This window comes from Hippoglossus stenolepis, chromosome 5 (assembly GCF_022539355.2).
Source record: "Hippoglossus stenolepis isolate QCI-W04-F060 chromosome 5, HSTE1.2, whole genome shotgun sequence".
In the NCBI taxonomy this organism is placed as follows: domain Eukaryota; kingdom Metazoa; phylum Chordata; class Actinopteri; order Pleuronectiformes; family Pleuronectidae; genus Hippoglossus; species Hippoglossus stenolepis.
The window spans coordinates 9,198,569-9,221,637 of record NC_061487.1 but is presented as its reverse complement, the minus strand read 5'-3'; the positions used below and the strand labels follow the sequence as shown (position 1 = coordinate 9,221,637).

General features: G+C 39.3%; 1 protein-coding gene across 1 annotated transcript; it reads left to right on the top strand.

Moving 5' to 3' along the window:
* Positions 1-3,433: 3,433 nt before the first annotated feature.
* On the top strand, positions 3,434-13,232 carry rerglb (RERG/RAS-like b). Its single transcript, XM_035156509.2, has 5 exons — positions 3,434-3,614; positions 6,861-6,917; positions 7,312-7,385; positions 9,129-9,277; positions 10,285-13,232. The coding sequence occupies exons 1-5, from the start codon at positions 3,563-3,565 to the stop codon at positions 10,568-10,570; spliced, it is 618 nt and encodes a 205-aa protein (XP_035012400.1). The 5' UTR covers positions 3,434-3,562; the 3' UTR covers positions 10,571-13,232.
* Positions 13,233-23,069: the final 9,837 nt, after the last annotated feature.

Below are 23,069 nucleotides of genomic sequence, written 5' to 3'. Positions count from 1 at the left end.
CAGTGACCATCAGTTGTACACTATTTTTCATGATGCATTATGGGAAACTATAAGTGTATAGAGGACTATATAGTGATTAGTGAGTGATTTCAGACACAGCCAGACTAAATACACAGGGGAGGCTGCTGGGATAACTGAACACATGTGAAACACATGTGGAACAGGTGGAGTCTGTCACACTGGCGGGCGAAAGGACAAAGACAGGAGGTAAAACAAGAGAGACACACAAGGACAGGGGTTTCAAAATAAACAAAACAAACTTGCATTTATAAGAAACAAAGAACTCAAAGTGCAAACAAAGACAGATAAAAAAATCTGAATAAACAAAATAAGGTCCAAACACAAGCAAATACAGAGTTAATAAATAAAAAGTCAAAAAAAGTCTTCACAAAACATCCAAACATTTTAAGTCTCAACTAAAGTAAACAAAACTAAATTAAACTAAGCTATGTTACTGTATGTCACTGGAGAAAAACAAGGCTACAAATCTAATTCCAATGACTTTGAGTAAGAGTAACCATTTAGTTTTGAAATGGCATCTCCTTCCTGGCTTGCAGCCATATAGAAATGTCTCCAACATAACTTTTCCCATGTCATACATGGCAGATAATCTCGCTTCACAGAATAAACAGAAACCTTCCAGACAGATTCCTGCTGCACAGACGTTATGTAATGATGCTGATGATGTGCTGTGGTGCCCTTTGATGTTGATTTGTTGAAGTTCCTTGTCTGTGTGTGTGTGTGTGTGTGTGTGTGTGTGTGTGTGTGTCTGTGTGCAGCTGGTGAGAATAATGTGTTTCTTGGTGGGCACATGACGTCGTCCCATGTGAAAGCCACTCCACAGCCACGTGTTGATCAGCTCAGGGGAAACGGTTTCTGTGCCTGATTAAAAGCTGCTATGGATGGCTGCCTCTTCCACCGTGTGCTCACCTTGGAAGTAAAACACAGGAATTCGGTTCTTCCTGTTTGCAGCAGGACTGATCTGTCCTTTTCAAGGTTTTGACGAAGAGAGGAAATACAATTTATATTAACATTCTCGCATTGATGGAGGGTATTGTTTTTCTGATCCGAAGCGCTTGCAGCTGAGGTCATCAAGTATTTCAAGGCTGATTAAAATTCTTGCTTTAACTGTCTGGGATTAGTTCTGATTGGGACAAGCACATTTTAACCAATGCTCAATATTAATCTGTGTTTTTTCAACATTCCCCTTTGTTCTGATGAGCGAGTCACAGCGTTTCTGTGGCGTGTTGGAGATTTCAGTCCTCAGCTGAACTCCAAAAGCATGAGGTTATCTGGTACCAATTATTTTTACCTCATGCAAACTGATTTGCAGGCTATAGGATATCTAAACATCTCTGAATGGAAAGAGTATAATTTGGTAAACATTACAAAAGCCCTGCCATGTCGTGCATTGTAAATGGATTTGGACGCACACGTTGTGGTCAGGTTGTTTTCATTTCATCGTTGCTGCTTATGTTTTAGTATGTAAAGGTCCAAATCTTTTTATCCTAAAGTTAACAAAAGAAAAACACTCCATAAAAGGAGATGGAAACATTTGTCTCTCCTAAATTGACTGATATGTTTCTGATGCATTGACTAACATGTTTTAAATGTGTGTCCAAACTCCTAAAGCCTTGTTTACATTCATTTTCTTTAGGACATGGTAATTGAATCAAATAAAATCTTTAGTTTTTTTTTAATCCAACCATTATAATTATAAAGAAACTATGTGAATACTCTAAAATAGTTTTGTGATTACCATCAGGACACGTGCAGCCAAACCATGACAGCCATTGCTCAGGGTGGAGGTACAATGGAAGACTTTCGTTTGCAGGAAGGTCGTTGACTTTGCACGCAAACAGATACAAGATCAAGTGAATCCAGTTTGGAAATGGGCCCAAATGCTCAGGACGAGAACACGAGAGGGACAAAAACCTGGTTGTAATTTAAAGAATATTTGTTATTTTATTGGCTGACGTTAGTGTCTGTGAAATTGAAGCTACTGCACGATGATTTATTGGCTGTATGTGCCACATTTTGTGTGGTGGCTGAAGCTGAAGGAGATGGATTGCTTGTCTGAGTCGACTCAGTATGATGTCTGGAGTATGACTGATGCTCTAATCAGTGTTTTTTTTTTATTGCTGGCCTTCTCATGCTATTGCTTTTACACTGTGCCTTGACTTCACTATATCGCTTCAGCCGGGTGAATTGTGACCGTGCGCTTGATAGAGTACGTAATTGAAGTCATCAACATTTTTTCCCCATCGTATCACTGCCTTGGCTTCATGAAAACACATTGGCCAATTTCGATTAAATTGACTTTCCTTGAAGCAAGAACATTATCATCACTGAGATCAGCAGGAAGTTACTAGATCTAATTACAGAGAGGTCAACAAGCCCTCCACCACCCGAGGAAAGAACGATCCAGTTAGTTTTATTTCACCTGGATGAAAAACACATTTTATGGAAGTTTGGACTGGAGTTTAGGTTTAGGCAACAGGTGGGACTGACTGTTTATAAAGTTTATACCAGCCACGAGTCATTGTAGACGCTTTCAGTATTAAGGCAAAGACAAAAAAATCAATAAATCAAATTTAGATTGTACAGCAAATCACAATTTGTTTCATATGGCTTAACAAGGTGCGACATGCTCTGTTCTTAACCCTTATTAACAGTAAGAAAAAACTACCAAAAAACCCCAAAACGTATTAACAGGGAAAAAAAACGTAGAAACCTCAGAGAAAGACACATGTGAGCGATTTGTTCTTGAAATCTCATTTATTTTCTTCAACATGGCCATTTCTCCGTCATAATTATTCTCTAACCTAATACATGATTTCAAAATTTCTTTTAAACAAACATATGTAATTTGTGGGTCGTAAATATCAGATAAATACTTAAAAAAATAGAATTAATTTGAATTAGTCTCACATGATTTAGACAAATTATCTCAGATAATTTTGACTCACCATATTTTTTTTTCATATTTGCCATTCCAAAAGTTTATCAGTTTATTGTTCTCTTTTCGTGTAAGTAATGGGCCTCCATAGTTTTACTCTGTAAATGTCCATAGTTACTGTGTTAAAGCTTGAACAGCACAATAGGTTCAGTCACTCATGACCTCTGAGTAACCTCGGGTGGAAGAAAGCAGAAAAGAGTGATAAAGAGGCACGAGAGAGCGAATAAAGGAGGAAAAAAAGATGGATTAAGGGGTAAAAAATAGGAAGGGTTATATTCAGTATGTTCAGTGCAGACGTGGGAGAGAAAACAGAGACAAGAGAGGTGTGAGACAGAGTAAGAGAGAGAGAGAGCGCTTGGCACACAGTCAGAGTGCTTGTTTCTCCCTCCTCCTCCTCCTCCTCCTCCTCCTACTCCTCCTCCTCTTCCTCCTCCCTCCTTCCTCTGGCTTTAAAATGTGAAACAGCCCTTTGAAGAGGAGGAGAGGGGGGCCGTCCTGCACTCCCATCCAGCCTGGACTGTAGGGAGCGTTTAGTGTGCTAACCCAGATACCAGACACAACACAGAGCCAGAGAGCCAGCTGAGGACCTGACAGAGCACAGGCATGAACGACATCAAGCTGGCCCTGCTGGGACGCCAGGGGGCTGGGAAATCAGGTGAGCGGCTGCAAGTGGTTCTTATTCCAAACAGCTACAGAAAATAAATACCTGAGGATCCCCAGATTGTACATGTGATGCAGTTTACTTTCTTTGCCGTGCAGTCAGTTGTGTTTTCCAAATGTTATTCTTGTCTTGGAAAGTGTTTTATACAGTACAATAAAACATATTTTTGGCTTTTACTTATTTGTTTGATTTAAAGAAAGTTAACAAAATTAGTAAGCCTGCAGTAAATTAACAGGATCTACTAAATTTGGGGTCAATTAAGTTTAAGATAATGTCTTAAAAGAGGAATGTTTTGTTTTCCTCAAATTTGGTTATCATCTTAAATGTACAGCATACTCTTCTTTGATAGAAATGATAAGGTTACATTTCAATCATGAAACTAATTAAGATTTGTCAATAATTATTGACCAATTTGAAGGATTTTTTTTTGTTTAATCAATTAATCAACCAGTTCAGAATGCAAAAATATTTCATTTTAATAAAATAGCAAATTGCACATTGGAGAAGCTCTGATTAGAGAATGTTAGAGAACATTTGTCTGTTTATCAGCTAATCAATCATTCAACTAATTATTTAAACTCTACCTGACATTCGCTTAATTTACTGAGGACAACTTGACTATTTTCACTATCGACTGATATGGTGAATATTATTTTTGATTAACTGATTCATTTTGTGGTCCTTGAAATGTACAACAATAAATGACAATCACTTCTGAGAGTCCAAAGTTTTGCCTGATAAATGAGTGAAACTATTACAGATTATATTTCGGTCAATCAGATAAACAATTAATCAACTAATCAATTCAGATTGATTAGTTGAGGCACTTCAGTGAAGTTGAATTCTTCGAAGTGACTCCCACTTTGCAAGATCTCCAGAGATTTTTACTTCAATACACTACAATCCCAAAGGCAATTTGGTTTGAAGAAATTAAAGAAAGACCAAAAAAACAAGATATAGACATGCATTGAAAAATATCTAATAAAACAGTGCTTTGCATTGAGCTGAAAGTGCAATATCTAAAAAAAGAAATTGAAGTACAAAAAGTCATAATAAGTTAATACATAAATAAATAAATGTAACTTCCCAGTCTGAACCATGTTGATATTGGTCATACACTGGAAAACACCAGAACTTACTATATCTTCTCCTACCATTCTAAAAGGACAGATCTTTAGATTAACTTGGTTTTAGAGAGACGTGAAACATGACATTTTATTTCTAACGACAAATTCTAGTTCTCACCTAAAGACAAAAGTTAATTTTGACAAAGAAAAAGTATGACTTATTACCACCCTTTTAAGAGCATCCACTCCTTTTCTTGCCTGGACATCACTAACGGTTGAGGGTTACATTTTTCCTGTAGTAACAAACTCCACCTCTTCTTTTCACTGAGCTTTGGTTTTGTTTTTGCATAACCATGAGGAAACTATAGTTTATTGGCTCCATTCATTGAGGTTTAATTGAAATAATGAGCTCATTTGTGCCTCCAGAGAATCTCTGCCTCTGTTATATTCAAACTCATCTGACACAGCTCATTTCATTGTTGGAGAAGGGAAAATTCGATGCATCCGTATATGCAACACACCAGTCTGCTGTAGGAGATCTAAAATAAACTGCCTGTGGTTTTGTTTATGTTGTAATTACATAGATTAACCCTTTCACTGACAAGTTGCAGGGAAAACAGCTCAGTACTTTTTGCGTTGTCCTGCAAACAGACAGAAAAACCAACAATGAAAACACAACCACCTGTCCTTGAACAGTATTTTTTGTCCAAACAACCTCCCGGGTGTCCCCCAGCTTATTTTACAAGACCTGTGACGGTTAATGTGAGCGTCCCTTCACTGTAGTGAAAGTCATTGAGGGGTGCTGCATGCGGTGCTGTTGCATATATCAGTGTTCAGTCACTGTGATTTAAGACTGCCCGGCTCTAAGAGCTTCATAAAACAATGGGACGTCTCCATTCTCACATCCTGACAGTGAAGCAGAGCTGTTACTGTGGTGATGTGTTGGCCTCTGGACGCTGTGTGTGCTTCATGTTTTTCTGCTCCCTGCTCTTCTGCTTGTTGCTTTCAAATACATCAGTTGATCATAATAATACTAATAACAATACTATTAATAACACTAATAAAAATACAAATACTACTACTACTACTACTACTGCCACTCCTACTACTACTGGTAAGACTACTACTATTACTACTACTTATAATAATAACGATAATAAACTGTATATGTATATAGAATCATTCCATAGTTACAAGGTGCTTTATAAGTTAAAAATAACAAATTGAAGGCAAACAATAGGAAACAATAAGAATCAATTAAAAAGCAATTTTAAGATCGCACAGGATTAGAGCACGGATACCGATACAGATGAGAACAGAGTGAAAACAAGAACAGTTTAAACTTTATAAAATGATTAAAGTCGTCAGTAAGATCAGAACAGGGAGAAAGCTCACCTATGAAAAAGTGTCTCTCAGAAAGTTTCCCTGACAGTAAAGGCCCGGTCACCTTTGGTCCCCAGCCGGGACTGTGGGTAGTACCTTCGCTCAGGGCATGTATCAAAAGATCTTTAAAATCAATTCTCAAATTAACAGGAAGCCAAACAAGAGAAGCTTAAATCTGAAAAACATGCTCTGTTTTAGTGAGGGGACTTGAATGAACTGAGACTTATGCAGACTCTGTTGGCTCAGGCAGGTAAGGAGAGAATTGCGGTAATCCAAAGGAGGGGAAATTAAAGCGTGAATGAGAATCTCTAAATTTCCTCTGTATAAAACAAGATGATCCAGTATGAAGGCGGCTCAAAAAGAATTCCTACTGTGTCTTTAAGTGTTGTTTTCCAGCGTGCATGCATGGTTAATGTGCCATATCCACATTTGAATTTCCCCAAGAATAATTCCACCACATGCACTTCAGAGTTTAGCAAGTGAAACTTCAGCCTTTTAATTGAAACTGATTGTCTGTGGGAGCAAAAGTGGCCGAGGCAGTCGTTTTTCAGTGCAGTTGTCTGGAGGCGAAGCAGAGGGGGGAAATACAACCTTTCAGTTTGCCAAATATGCTCGCTGAGGTCCCAGCTAAGCTATGCATTACTTTTCTGTAAGGCTACAGTTTCCCCTCTGCAATCCCAGAGACTGTTGGCACCATGGTGTGTCTGTTGCTGCCGCCACCTGTGAGGGAAGAGAGTGTAATGATGCCATGGTTCATTTTCTGGTTTTTCTTTTCCATCATTTCCTGCAGCTGTCCTTGTGCGCTTCCTGACCAGACGCTTCATCGGCGAATATGCCTCGGACACCAGTAAGTGTTTCCAGATTTGATTAAATGGTTCTGTGATGAGTGGTGTTGTTGGACCTGGAGAACAGAGTTTATCTAAATTTCACTTGAGCATTATTGGGCTTCAACGAATATATTGTAATTTTGTGGAATATGTCCAAAAATGTCGAACTATTCCTTTAGAGTCAGGGATTCCTTCTTGGCATCATTTCAAACCTCAACTCCTGTAAATATTATCAAAATCCAAGCACACAAATTCCAATACCAGCACTTCTCAAAGTTCTTTCATACACTCATCAAATACAAACCACACAGATTATTTTGATTAATGTGGAATTGTGACATGAATCAATTGTTTGTTATATAATTATTACGATAATTGTTACTATATGTTTGACTGTTTCCTTCCCCATCACAGATTCCCTGTACCATAAAAGGCTGTCCATCGATGGCAGGCAGCTGAACCTGGAGGTTTTTGACCCCTGCTCTCAGGTACAACACATCTTCAACCCATCTAGGCTATAACCCATCCAAACATTCAGATAGTTCATCATAAGTAAATTGAGCTTTTTATTAAAAAAGCAGAACTACAGTGGATCTAAAAACTTTCCTGTTTTGAGTTCCTTGGTTTCCTCCTGCATTTGTGTTTGTTTTTTGTTGTGTCAGTACTTGGTTGTTTCGCGAGGATTTGTTTGTGTTGTGAATATTTGGTCATGTTGTATTTAGGGGTGTTGTAAGTATTTGTTTGTGTTGTGAGTATTTAGTCATGTTGTGAGTACTTGGTTTTGTTGTGAGTTTTGTTGCATTGTGATAATTTAGTTGTGCTGTTGTGAGTATCTAGTTGTGTAGTATTTGGTTGCGTTGTGAGTATTTTAATGTTGTGAGTATTATTATCTTGTGAGTATTTAGTTAAGTTGTGAGAATTCATTGTTGTTGTGAGTATTTGCAGTGCATTTTGTATTTGCCGCTCATGTTTTGTGAAATGTTTTTCTCCATTTGTATGTGGTGTGTCTATTTGCACGTGTTTTGTTTTATTGTGGTGCGTTGAGCTCCCAGGGCCCGGAGTTTATACACTCCAAGTCAGGTGGTATTTCCAGAATCCATTCAGCTGTAGTGGAAACATAATAATTTCAGGATTTCACAGAGCCATAATAAAACACTGGCTGGTTTTCAGTTTGCTGGGGAAGCTGCAGCACAATAACGTGACCTTGACTGAACCGTGGTCAGGTGTTTACGTTGGCCTGGCACGTGTGTGACTAAAGCAGCACTTAAAGTTGTGAATCCAGAGGGTTTATGGGAGTATCCTGAGGCAACGTGCACCAGTGGTCCTTTCTTTGAAGAAAAGAGCCTTGTAACCTGCTCACTCCTCCTTGGACAACACAAAAGACCTGAGAGGCTTTTTACTAGGAAGGTAGTATTTTATTGAAATACCCCGAGGCTCAGCAGAACAAGAGCTGATCATTGTCTCTGCCGGTGAAACTCACTGTAACAAGGAGTCAGAGTCCTGCCCTTCTGACCTGGACCGCATAAAGGACGTATGAAGTCAATTAAGATGGAGGGATGAGTGGGTTTTTACAGTGCAGCGCAGGAATCCCTGTTTGAGGGCTCAGACATGTCTTTGAGCCTCTTGTCCTGTTTATTCCACCTCAAGGTCACTAGAAGTGTCCACAGACATATTTCCTCTGACTCTTTTGGTTTCTGGCACCATTGATTTTGCTTTCACCAGGTACCATGGGCACTCTTCCTCTGTTTGCATGACCTCCACATCACCATGTAAATCTTACAGTGGTTAGTTTATAATGTGTAATTAGTCCATCACTTTATTATTATTTTATTACTGCGGCCACTGAGGTAATCTTTTTGTTTTCTCTGCTATTTAGCAGGATTATGCAAAAACCGTATTGAGGGATTGCCATGCGACTTAGTGGAATGATGTGGTATGTGTCAGCGAAGAACTCATTACATGCTGAATCATTTCTTTCTTGAAATATGTAAAGCTAATGCAGTCTTATACAACAGTCCTGCAACAAACCCCCCTCTTATTCCCAGAGTTCAGTTGCAGAGATGTGTTGATTCAGTGTTGTGGTCATTTTGGAGGCTGCAGTTTGTGGTAGTCTGAACACGTTTTTCTAATATTTTGTCCACCTGATTTACACCGATGAGGGAAGGCTGGATAAGAAAACCCCCCTCTGGTCAGTGTGATTCCAGAGTAAAAGAATGTGTTGTCCTTTGCAGAGCTCGGAGGCCAGGTGTATTCTGGAGGAGCCGGTGGACTGGGCCGACGGCTTTGTGGTGGTCTACAACATCAATGATCGCACTTCCTTCATCGACGCCAAGGACATCCTGCGGCAGATTCGGGAGGATCGAGTCGACCACTGCAAGGGGTCAGTAACAGCCCAGTGAGGGTATTTTACTATGGGGCAACTCAAACCATAGAAGAAAAACTGGAGATCCATATAGATAAAAACAATTTTGGTGCTTGGTCTTAGAAAGTTGAAACATTGTGGATCAGAGCGCTTTCCAGTAAGTGTGGGGATGCTTCGACACTGCAGGCGAACATGAAGTGTGTCCTTCACTGAGGCTTTATAGTTTTTACAAGGAGTTCCACAAAATTTGCCAGTGACCTTGGTGCCAAATTGGGCTTAAAATGTTCAGATTTGGGTTAAAAACCATAAACAGTTCTAGAAAAGTGTTTGTCTTATTTTTTTGATTAGTTTTTTTCCCATTTTGAATTTATACAAAGGATTTTCAAATTGTTTATATGTGATGATTGTCCGTTTATCTTCTTCAAATGAACAAGAAATGCTAAGTATTCACGCCCCAGACGGGAGCACTGTAAACACCATAGGAAAACAGAACAATAGTATGGGTGCTCTACTTTCCCTTTAATGGGGATCCTCATGCAGTTTTGAGTTTGAGGAATGCTGGGAATCCTGACCAGCTCAGACAAACTGATAAAGGATTCATGGAGACGAGTGAGGGACTCGCAGCAAACCAGTCATTAAGTGAAGGTAGTAAACAAGTAGTATTTAAGAGGAAGAAAGAGTATAGAGCATTTATAATTAGAGGATAGCACAGAAAGGAGGCTATTAAAGCCAGTGATGGTCAATGATAAACTGAGAGAGGAGAACAGAAGAAAAATGTGTTGGTCTGTTATTGTTATTGTTGATCAGCAAAACAAGGATATAAATATAAAGAAGTAAAGAATAAAACTAAAAATAGTATTAAAATAATGTAAATATACATTATGTGGATCTATTGCTTTATATTTATATTTTGCCACCATTATGTGAGAAAGAATTTACTACCTAAATGTTGTAATTCAGTATTATATATATATCTCTTGCTTCACATTTCCTTTTACATCGACTCATTTATCACTCTGTTTCAGGGAGATGGAGGTTCCTGTGTGTCTGGTGGGTAACAAGCAGGACCTGTGCCATGCCAGGCAGGTACTTGAGGACGAGGGCCGCGGCCTGGCGCAGGAGAACCACTGTTACTTCCAGGAGGTGTCGGCGGCCGAGAGCTACCAGGACATCGCCAACCTCTTCACACAGCTCATCCGACAGGTGATGGAGCACCTGAAGTACAGAGCTGACCGGCGACGCTACAGCGGCTCCAAGTCTATGGCCAAACTCATCAACAACGTGTTTGGCAAGAGGAGGAAGTCGGTGTGATGGCTCCAGTGAAGCCTGTGGACCATCAGCTGGAGGGACGGGGATGTTGTGTGTGTGGATCCATGATAAAGGGAACCAACCGAGAGGTTATGTACTGTTTGGGAAACCTGTTGAGTATAGACACAATGGTTAGACCCCAACGTTTTGTTCAGTGAGCAACATGGATGGTTGGTGGGAAGGTTTGGATGGTGTCGGGCCTGCCACTGACAAAACTTTAAGAAAATGACTTGTACACACATGTGGAACTTGTTATTAAGTTGGGATAAAAGAAAGGAGTAATTATGTTGTTGTGATCAAAACAAAGAAGATCATTATTGAATAGGGCAGTGGCCCCCAACCTGACGGATGGGACCCTCAGATGGACTCACATGATGATTAAATGGACATGCAGCAGTAAAGCAAAACACACATTTTCCTATTCAGTATTTAAAAATACATCCAAAACTAGAATTTCGAGACCCAAATTTCTCCTCATTAAACCACATTTAAATTCACTAGTCAATTGATTCACCAAATTATACACATTCATGAATATCAGTTCCCTAAACATGTCCGATTTTTTCCAACAAGATCCTGGGATTATTACCTCGGAAATCAACGAAACTTTTGAACAACGCCAGCAAAGTTAAAGAAAGTGGGAGAAAAAAATCACTGGATTTTCACCAAAATGTAACACCCTCTTTCTTGATCCATACCACATCCCTCCACCAAGTTTCTTGCTTACAATCAAACCAACAAAACAGCCCAAGAAGATAGACGGCTGCTCTCCATTTATAATCTGTGGCTTCTTTATTTCTCATGTTAAACCAGTAACAAACTCTTCAGACAATTCCTCTGTTCCTCTTGAGACACATTATAAAGGCAGACGTCTGATGAGCCACTGATGAGCCACAGCCTCCCTCGCCTGTGTTCTCACAGTTTGTTATACTGCAGCACCACGCTGACTGAACATGTCGACACGTCACATTCAGACCTTGCTTTTGGCATCTCACTGCAGCTGTGTCCTGCAGCTGTGCCGACAACTGTTCAAACTGCTTTTCTGTATAGAGGGGGGGCGAAGCTCTTAAAGTCAGTTTGGAGCAGCAAGATGCCCAAGTCTTATTTATGATGAGGGAAAAAGTCTTTTTTGATGCATTTCACTGACACTTTCATGAACATTATATATAGATATTTTAAATAATTCTTTGAAAATAATGCACATTTTTGAAGGGCAGTCATATTTTAAAGTTGATTCCTATTCTTTTAAGTATAAGCTCCGAGGGGTTGATCCCCACAGAACAAAGCAGTATCATTGTTTCCCCAGAAAGAGGGTATTTTCTGGTAGTTTCTCCTCACTCCTGTCGATGCTTAAGGGCAGAGGATGTGGCACCTTGTTAAACCCCATGAGACAAACTGTGATTTGTGAATATGGGCTATAGAAATAAAATTTGATTTGATTTGAATTTGATTTGAGGTACCCAGACAACTTCTTGTACTCTATAGGAGAAAAGATAAATGGATCAAGTGATTATTCACTTGACTGATAAGTGGGGCATCTTAAATATAGTGAATTCAGGTAAAGACACAAGCTATAAATTATAGATTAAAAGAAAATGGAGATGATGATGATAATGGTGGTGCTGGGGGAGAGGTTGGAGACCAGTGGAGCAAGCATGGGGGTAGCTGGTGCCATGATGGAGACTTACATCGCAGAGCAGGGAGATGAAAGCATGGGGGTGATGAAGGGAGCTTTGTGGGACATGATGACGGGCCAGGGGTTGGAGTCAGGGGACGAGACGGAGCAGAGAGAAATGCTTGGGAAAGGACACATACCGGCATCAGGATAAAACAGAATGGTAACTCCCAATTTAAGAAAAAAAGAGTGAAGAGGAGGCTATGATGAGGCAGAGTGTTGGTGTCAGACCTGGTTATTTACTGTATCAGAAAATCAAGTGGCAACCATTTTGATTTGAATCGATTTATTGTTTAGGCCATTTTGAAAGCAAAAACTTTATAGGAGCTTTACCCAGAATTTTCAAACAATCAATCAGTGTATCAGTAAAATATTTGTATTTCACTCATAGATGTATTGATACTGAAAGTAATTGTTGGCTGCAGCTTTGCAGTTTTTCTATGGATGAAGGACGACCTATGATAGTGGACATTTTACTTTAGTGCTACACATTTCTAACAAGTATATGATTAATCAAATCAAGCGCAGGAATTAGAAGGATTGAATCTGCAGCCTTTGGGGCCCAGGGGGTCAGTGGCCCTGGTGCAGCTGCCTGCTTGTTAGTGTTGTTATCATATCTCCCTCTCTGAATGCTCACATAGCCACAATTAAATACATCATTTAAATGTATTCACCAGTGCAATGAATTATATCACCATTTAGTTTGATAGATTATGTTGATTACAAATGTAATCATTATTTTATGTGTTTTTTACAGGACAAAACATGTCTAAGTCTAATAAATACCAATTAAGTGCATTCAGTCCTGTGTTGTTGTTCTTAAATCCAGTTACGTCACCATGATGCTGTAGAGAAAGAATGTTCCACACATGGTGAAAAATAACTGATTCAAACACATATGCAGTGATTTATTGGTGAATGTTCTTTTTGTAAATACTGTGAAAATATTGGTTGTTCCAGAAGAAATTAAACTGAAACATTCTCTAATGAGATGCCTGGTTCTTCACTCTGAGCTTCACTATAATTAGATGGCCGTGAGAGGAGGTCTTTCTCCAAAGCTGCAGAAAAGAGGTATTTTCCGTGTGCAGCTGCTAAAAATAGCAGGTTAGGAGGCAGGAGAAGTGAGAAATGCACAATTTATAACAGTAATTTCTTTGGTCCCCAAAACAAATAAAGGAATCTCAAGGTTTCCACTAGAGGGCAGCACAGTTTTCCAAAGATTATAATGATGTGCTCTGCTTTTAATGGTTTCCAGCTCTTGGGGCTTGACCTATTACACACAATCAATTGAATTTTTAGAGATTAATGAAAGTCATCAAGTAATGGAAAGGAGGCAATGTGTAATTTCGCTTGAAAGTTAGTTTCTGATTTAGATGAAATAGAAGTGAAATGAAAACCAACAGTAAAGGGATAGTTCACTGAAAACTGAATATTCGCTCATTATTCACCACTATGCCAATGGAGGAATGGGTGAAGTTTTGGAGTCATCAAAACACTTTTGGAGTCTCAGGGGAGAACAGTGCTGCAGCCAAATCCAATTAAAGTGAAAAGGACGCCTTCTTCAGGCATAAAACAACAACAGAAAAAACTGAAACTGCCTCCATACTGCTCCTGTGGTGTCCTCCAAGTGTCCGTAAGCCATTCAAATTCGACTCGAAACGGCTTCATTTACAGAAGAGGAGTCACCAGTTAATTCAATTGTATTGGATTTGGCTGCAACACTGTTTACCCCTGAGACTCCAAAAGTTTTTCGTGGACTCAGACACTTCACCCACCCCTCCATCGTCACAGTGGTAAGTAGATCATGATCATTTTTCAGTGAACTATCCCTCCAAGAGAGATTGAGTCTGTCTTGGCGATGGTGCTGGAGAGTGTTGAGAAACGCATCGCTCCTAAATCTTGGTGTTCCCCTGGGTAGAGCTGATGACTTTAAAGGTCATTTTCATCCAACAATTTTTCTCCACTGACTAACTCCACCAAGAATGTTGTGTTTTATGTTTGTTGGTATATTTGTCTGTGGAATTATGGAGAAACTATTGAAACATTTCATCCAAACTTGGTGGAGGGATGGGACCAGTGCCTGAGAAAGAGCCATTACATTTTGGTATGGATGCAGATTAAAAGGCAGATCAAGGATTTTTTTTTCCAACTTCTCTTACCAGGTTGTTTTTGACAAATAAATCAATTGGTTATTTTATCACTTCCTTTTCTCCTATTATATCTCAACTGTACAGAATATGGCCCAACACACCCAAACACATTTTGCACACTCATAGAAATCAATTCTTTGAATATATGTAGTTTTTTTCATCAAGATCCATGAATTATTCTCTGAGAAATCAATGAAAATTCTGCACCTATCACAAAATATTAAAGAGAGAAATAATATTGGATCCGACCCCTGATTTGAATCCACTCCCAGATTTTTCTGACCCATACCACATCCTCCCACAAAGTTTCTTGGAAATGTGTTCAGTAGTTTTCATGGAATCTTACATACAAACCATTCAACCAACAAGCAAATAGACTGAACACATAACGTCCCTCGTGAAGGTAACTAGACAATCATTTGTAGGGTTGTTTGGCCTTGGCAGAGGAATGTGCTCTGTGAGTGCCACTCTACGTGTTTTTCTTTGAAGGTATAACCCACTGTAAGTACTGAAAGTCATTTCTATATACGTTTGTGGTCTTTAAATTGAAATTGGCATTCCTCAGTATTCAAGAAGTATTTCTTTATTCTGTGCTGCTTCATTTCCCTCCCAGGGAAGTTGTAAACATTTTAAAAAGGGAGACCTTGGAAAGAAAGCCATGGAACGTTGTAGACAGAATGATTAAAATATTATACAACACATACGACAATACTAAAAGCACATTTAACATATAATACTTATTATTATGTTGAAGTATTACCTGCTTCAAAAGACAACTGAGCAAACTTGGCCTAATATCGGACCCTGCCTCTGTAAAACATTTACTGACTTATTCAGATGTCTCCTATAACTGATCACCAGGTCTGTTTAAAAGAGCAAATGAGTAAGAAAGATTAAAATATTGTCATTGATGATAACTGAACATCAAGATTCAAATTTATATTTTTGACAGGGAATTCATAATCAAATCTATTCCCTTAAACTGTGGGTGGTGGTTGTCATTTTGTTGAATGATGACTGCTGATAGAAACCATGAAATGTGACTGAAGGCTTCAGAAGAAATCCAGTGAGGGCATGAAGTTTCTATCTCAATCAGAAATCTCTTGAAAGAGTATTTTTTGTTAATGTTTTCAAGAAAAAGGAGTGGGTTGATACGGGCAACATAACATGGGACATACAGTATGTAATGGGGTTTTACAGCCAGACATAAATAGTTTCTAATAATTGTATCTCCCTAACCCTAACCCTAACCCTAACCCTCACATCGTTTGTGGGAGGGTTTGTCTGCAGCCATTTCAATGTGATAGAATAGACAGATATCCACAGAAGAGCAATCAACTTGAACTCCAACATGTTCATTATTTCCGTTATCTATTTCCAATATGAAAGCTTGATATTTCAATGAATGTATACAACTAATTCTATGGTCATGTGCCAAATCGGCATTAGTGCAGCTCAAACACAGCAAAAATCATCATCATCATCATCATCATCATCATCATCATCATCATCATCATCAGCAGCAGCAGCAGCAGCAGCAGCAGCAGCGTTAGCATCATCATCACAGCACAGGTGGCAAGGGATTTTAGCAGTTGTTAGGAATCAGTGAAGGAGGTCAAACTTTCCTAATTTAAACATTATACCGCATTATTCAGTACAGCAGAACATCCATTCATCCATCCATCCATATTCTTTTGAAGGTCATGGGGTCAGCTGGAGCCAATCTCAGTTGACATAACAGTCCCAATAAGTTGTAGTAGACACACATTTACACACTTAAAGGTTTAGTGTGTCGAATTTAGTGACCTCTAGTGGTGAAGTTGCATGTTGCAGCTGAATACCCCTCACCTCACCCTCCACTTCCAAACATGAAAGAGAACCTGTGGAAGCCCTCAGTTGTCCTAAAAACTCAAAAGGTGTTTAGTTGGTCCAGTCTATGGCGGCCTCCGTAGAAAGGATCTGCAAGTATTGAAATAAAAAGGGCCCATTCTACAACAATTTGTACAATTTAGATGAAACACATTGCTGAAAACATCACTAGGATTATTTCATATTCAATTTCTGCCAATAGAGCCTTTTCACCTGAATCTTACACACTGGACCTTTAAACACACAAGCATCCTGTACTGTGCAGTTTTATATTACATGTGTTTTTCTTGTTGAGTTATCCAGACTTTTTAGTCTTGAAACCTATGATCCATGACATTTTCCGAGATGCATTTCTTCATGAAAGTTTTCACTTTTTTTGCATGCAATTCATTTTATCAGCAGAAGCAACAGATTTAGCTTTGAACAGAAAAAATATACTAGCTGGCAGAAGCCTGGCTGAAGAGAAAAAGAAAAAGAGCTCCAGCTACAGAGACTGAGCAGGAAATCTCAGGAAGAAGACATCACAGTGCCACACACTTACTGAGTTTAACTGACAGGTCATTTCTGAGGAGAGCGGTGCAGAAAAGCTCCTGGCATCGGCCTTTAATAACAGAGATGTCAGCAAAACTCATATTAAAGAAAACAAAGAAAATGTAAATCTGCGATGGTGAAAAATCCTCTTCATATCAACTCATCTCTCAATCCTCTCCTCTCATCTTTCTGTCTCAATCGTTCCTGAGAGATGAGGAAAGCAGACTGATGGAGATGGAACCCACCAGCGTGGCCTCGTGGCTTCAGGTCACTGATCTTATTTGGCCCCTGTGCAGAGGAAGAATTGGTTTTGGCTCGGCCGAGGACAACCATCCGAACCGAGGGGATTGGATGCTGCTGGGACGCGGCGAGAGCCAATCAGGAAGGCCATCGATCAGTTCCCCTTAATCTCACAGCTGGTGAGCACATCCCCGTTCCAATCTAAAACTCTGCAGTTTAGTCAGACTGACAGGGGATTGGGCGTCTTCCAGAGACTTGAACCTCCGCAGAAATGGATCCATGTCGGACGAGGAATCTGCAACTTCAGATGGTGCTCGGCCTCCTTCTCTGTGGCTCCAACCACGACTGCACACGGAAGCACTAGTTAAAGTTGTTTAATCTACACTGCAAACATATTCCTTAAAAATAAATGTACCAGTATATTAAGATAATAGTTTGCCTCCAATTGGGCTGAAATATAAGTGTAATTATCCAAACTGGAACATGTACTTTCCCTCTATAACACCAAGTCAAGTCCATCTGAACACCAGCTTGTATTCTGGGTCAAGGGGACATTTTTTATGGTGTACTGTGGTTATGCTGCATGAGTGCACACAGTGATTGCTTGCTGGACGTATGCATTGTACACATACGTTTGTTTCTAAACTGAGACATTTCCACCTCCTGTGAAAAACGAGATGCATCCTCTGAGAAAAGTGAAAACCAGACAGAACACGTCTGAGTGTAGCTGAGTCACATTTGGTGTCATTCCTTCTGGTTTAAATCTGGCCTCGCTGCACTGGCCTCCTATCCAGCAGATATGTTCTTTCTATTCATGTATTGTGAAAAGATTCATATGAATTGTTTGTGTGTCTTGCAGCCTCCCGTCACCCCAAATATGGTGCAGTGCTCTGAATGAGCTGCTCTGAGCTCATTCGGGAAATGTTGGTGTCTTCTTGCAGTAATGCTGCCAAAACTGTGCGGATAAGGTGAATCTGATTAAGCACTGGATTTCACAGGGAGGCTTTCTGAAGCTCTGGTCTCAGCTGCTGAATCAGAGCATTGGTGTTACTTTATCACAGTGAATAAGAAAAATGATGATTCAATAAAAATGGTCAAATTTAAAGATAGAGTTGTTGAAATCCTCTTCCTGTCCTGAAAGAAACATTTAAAAGAGCCTTTGTCTGTGGCCTCCTCACCATGAACATGACCAATCATTAAACCATACCACTTCAGTGTTTAACAAACTCAGACACACGCACACACACACACACACACACACACACACACACACACACACACACACACACACACACACACACACACACACACACACACACACACACACACACACACACACACACACACACACACACCATCATATCTCCATTGACTGACATTGATTTCCTTGAGACTCTAACCATAGTTAAACTTTCCTTACCCTAAACTAAACCTAACATTTAATCGTCCTCATCTTAAATTTTTTCATTTAAATTATGGGCACTTGATTTTTGTCCCAACAAGGAAGATAAACTAGTGTCACAAACTAGTGTCAGTGTGTGGCATCAAACTAATACTTAAATCATTTAGGCCTCTTTGTGCATATGGCTGTGTAATTAGTTGTCACAGAACTTTGAACTAATGATGTCTTTGTTATTGTTGGATGAACTTTCCAGTCTATTCAAACTGGGCTCTGTACGTCAGAATCCTGATACTGTGCAGCCTGGCTCACTGGCACTGGCAAATCTCAAAGAAAAAAAGCTCTGACTGTAATGAGTATTTCTGTTTCCAAGCTTAATGATTCAACAATCTACTCACAGAAGAATCGACTTATATTTGTCAAACCTGTTAAAGTTGTATTCATCAGTTTCAAAAGGCCCAGGCTAATTACATTTTAACCACGTCACCCCTCTTTAGTGTAAGATGCTGTATGTGTGTGTTTGAGGTGGTCATTTTAAAGTTCAGGTTTGGTTTGATTTACTTGCTGGGAAATAACACAATAAGTGTCTCGTAAATTCACAACTGAGGCAGAGTCACAGCACTATTAAACTATTCAACGCTCTAAGTTTCCTTTTCAAACTTTGAACAAAGCTCATCAGCGAATGAAATAAAATGTCTTTCTTCTGGTACAAAACAATTTTTCTACAAAGACTCAACTGAGATCCCACATTTTAAAGCCAATGGTCAGAAAATGGTGTGGGTGTCTTTATTGGATTACAGCTGAGGTTTAACTTTAGTTTCTTCTTCTTTCTTTTTGTGTATTGTGAATCCAGAACAGCCTCTTGGTGCCTGTAAAGCCACAGCAGATGTTGAGGTAAATGATGATGACAGGAAATCATCAAAACAGACTTGTAACCTTGTTGACTGTGTTTACAGTAGATACTCTGCTCTAAAATGGTTCAGACAAACTCTTTAGAGGCATCTTTCTGATTCAGATGTACATTTATGAAACGACTTAGCCTAAACTGAAAGCCGTAAACATTCTGCTTAATCGTATATATCCTTAACTACAAAAACAACAAAACCTTATGTGATGATCTCAGCCAGTGGCATCCTTCTGCCTCACTCTTTTACACAGACTCACATGTGAAAGCAGTTTGATGTGTCAGTTTGCTTGGTAATACTTTACATATGGAGACTGTCTCTTGATTCAAAGCAACATTAAAACCATTTAGAGTCATAATGTCATAATGTAGAGTCTGATCTGTGTACATGATGCATCTGTTAAATTATACACTTAAATGTTATGGAAAAACCATAAGCACGTCATAAAGGGAAACATCATAACAAATCCATAAAGTAACAACAATTTAATTTAAAGACTGCAGGTCCATGTTGAAAAATGCATGTGTGCCTGAAACTAATTATTATGATCATAAATTATAAATATTATTTTCTTCTCAAATCAATCAATAATTTGTATTCATGAATCAAAAAGTTAAAGACAAATCAATATATTTTAAAGTTTAAAGTTAATGTCTTCAGATTTCCTCTTTTGATTAACCAACAATCCTATCAGTTATCATGATCAAACTAATCAATAATAATCAAACGAGTAAATAATAATCAATCAACTAGAATTCAAATTTCAATTATGTATTATAAGTTCTAGTGATATAATAGTATTAGGAGAGATGCCATAAAGTAAAGCAGCTATGGGTCACTATAAATTATACTATTGTCCTGGAGGCAAAACTGTATGAATTACCAGTGAACCAATTATACTACAGTTCTGTGTATAAACATCTTAAGAAAAATAATAAGAAAAAACACTACAAAGCTTAAATGGTAGATCCATGACATGGAGCAGAACCACTACACTATACGTCCTGAATATTATAGACACACTGAAGATAGAAGCAGCTATAAAAATAAAAGTAGCTGTAAAGTGATATACGTATTAGACCTACCAGACACTGCAAGGCCTCATAAGAATATTATAAAACCATAGATGAAATCTAAATGGTCCTTAAACTCATAGAGCTTGTCACTACACTGCAGCTTTGGGAATAAAAAAAGTACAAAGTGTGGTAAGGTCATTATTTAAAGTTGATATTGAGCTCCAAGGACACATTATTGGTCCCAGTAGATAGATTATTGGAGCAATATAATGATTTTTCATTGGGGGGTTTTCAAGGCCAGTACTGAGCCCGGTCTATAAACAACACGGCAGCCTGCTTTCAAATAGATCATCCGGCCCTAAATCCTCCTCATTAAAAGTTGTGGCATAAACAACTGTTCTAACATGGCCTCTGGATCAGGTCACACTAATTAACCAGCACCATCGACCGACTATTCCCTCATTATCCGCCCTCTCATCCGATCGCATGTAGGCCGTCAAGACAGCTAACGATCAACAGACTAATTAATCAGCTGATGAGGTGCAAGTGAAGCTCCAGGTTCCCTCTTCATTCGCGAGACACTTGGGAGCTAATTAGTTCAATTATTAATGCATCTAATTAAATAATATCTCTGGGTAATCATGGTTACAGTCTGGTCCTCCATGGGCTGTGGTGATGGATGGCTCCGCAGTGCATTAGACCCCTCCTGTCCTTTATTTTGACATACATCAACTCCCATGCAACGGCTGGCCCGCACCAAACATTGCAGACTATTCACAGGCTCAGCCCCCATTAGGCTAATTGTGCTAAAAGCAGTCTGTGGCTGACATTAAAGGTGAGCTGTTGTTAGGGCTCTAATTAGCAGCCTGTGAAAATAGGAAGCCTTTTTGGCCATCTGCTGCGGCTCGCCTGGCCGCCATGTCCTCCGTGTGAAAAGGGCAGGGACAAATTTAGAAGATGTTTTGTGGAAGGGCTGTTTGTCAGACATAAAGCCACAAGAGGCCTGGTCACAGGGAGCACATTTCATACAGTAACAGCTGAATTTAGAGGAGGGAACAGGGCTACTGGAAGACCACTGCAATTTGTGGCTGGAACCACTCTGTTTCTTTTCTGAGCAGAAAGAGAAAACCAGTGTTATTCTGACTTAGAACCAACTTTCCACCATTTGCATTCATTCATTTATTTTCCAAATGTAAAACTTAGGATGTCAGTCACATTTCAACTGTTGTTTCTAAGGATTACACAAAAACTATGAAATCTTTTTCCATGAAATTTTGTTAAGGGGTGTAATATTACCCAAGAAAGAACCCAATTACATTTTGATGCAGATCCTAGTAAAAAAGTTGGATCTAGTGAGTTTAAATGTGTTTTCATTATGGGACTGTTGGGCCTTGGTGGAGGTATGCACTCTATTAAATATCATTCTAGTTTAATTTGGGACTAAACACATGCAAAAGTAATGGAATTCCCATCAGCCTCGCCTGTACTTTGTGTTTAGGGCTCATAAAGTTAGAAGGTGAACATGATAAACAGTATGTCATTGTGAGCATGTTAGCATGCTGATGTTAGCATTTAACTTGAAGCACTGCTGTGCTTTAGTGCAGCCTTAATAAGCTGATAGTGCAGTTGTACCCGTGTGGCTACCTCTAAGATACATGTTTCCCTCTATTACCTGAATAATAGACTTTTATTTTCCATGACAGCTGGGCAGTCAAGAGCTCCTCCCCAAATGTGGACCTTGGGTTGTGACTGTTTAATCATGATGTTTCCTTGCTCAATAATGAACTGTCAAGCTCAGATTTTCCATTATTTTTCTTTGCCAGATAATTTACAGTAAGCAAGACATCATATAACAGTCAAATGATAACAAAAGGGTTCAGAGGAACCATGACCTAAGCATATAAAACATGTAATTTGCTATGTTATCGCTAATTTCACTGTCTTTCCATTCACTCACAATGAATGGAGAGATGAGCAAATACAAGGCTCACAAGCAAAGTGCTTCAGGAGTGAAGCTTGGTTGATGGGGACAGAGCTTGAACTCCCAGCAGGTGAGATCACTTCATGGGGGGGAAGGTTGTTTGCTCCGATCGCTGGACTGGGCGGGAAAAAAAAGATAAACAAGTGACAGTTAAATATACAAGCCTATACCTACGACATGCAGTGGATTTGTGTTTATTTAGTATGAAACACAGAATGAAGCTGATGGATTGTGGTTTTATGCACCTCTGTATTATCAAGCACCATTTGCTCATCTAATCTGGTAACAATGTGGTAACTCATTTAACACAGCACTGATGGCACTACTCCCATTTACCAGTGCCGAGGTGTCCTTGAACAAAGTCCCTTGAGGTGCCAGCTATAGTGGTGTGTTTATGGAGCAGCACCTGAAGTCTGCGTCAACTACAACCAGCTGTGTGGAAGAGGGTGCGTTTGCAAGGTTAAAAGCATACTCTCCTCTTTCACTTTTCAATCTTTTCATGTGTGCAGCCCAGGGACCACACACTAAATATACACATAAAACCTGCCACCACTGTTAATGGTGTGGCTGGTTGGGGTTGTAGGCTCTTTGGTATATATGCCATGCAGGTGGCTAGAATTCCTCCAAAAACCAGAATGATCGGAAAGCAAATGGATTGTGATCCTTCGTTTCATGGTTATATGCATCACAATAGGCTTTTACAATCATACATTATTAATGGTTCATTCATAAAACC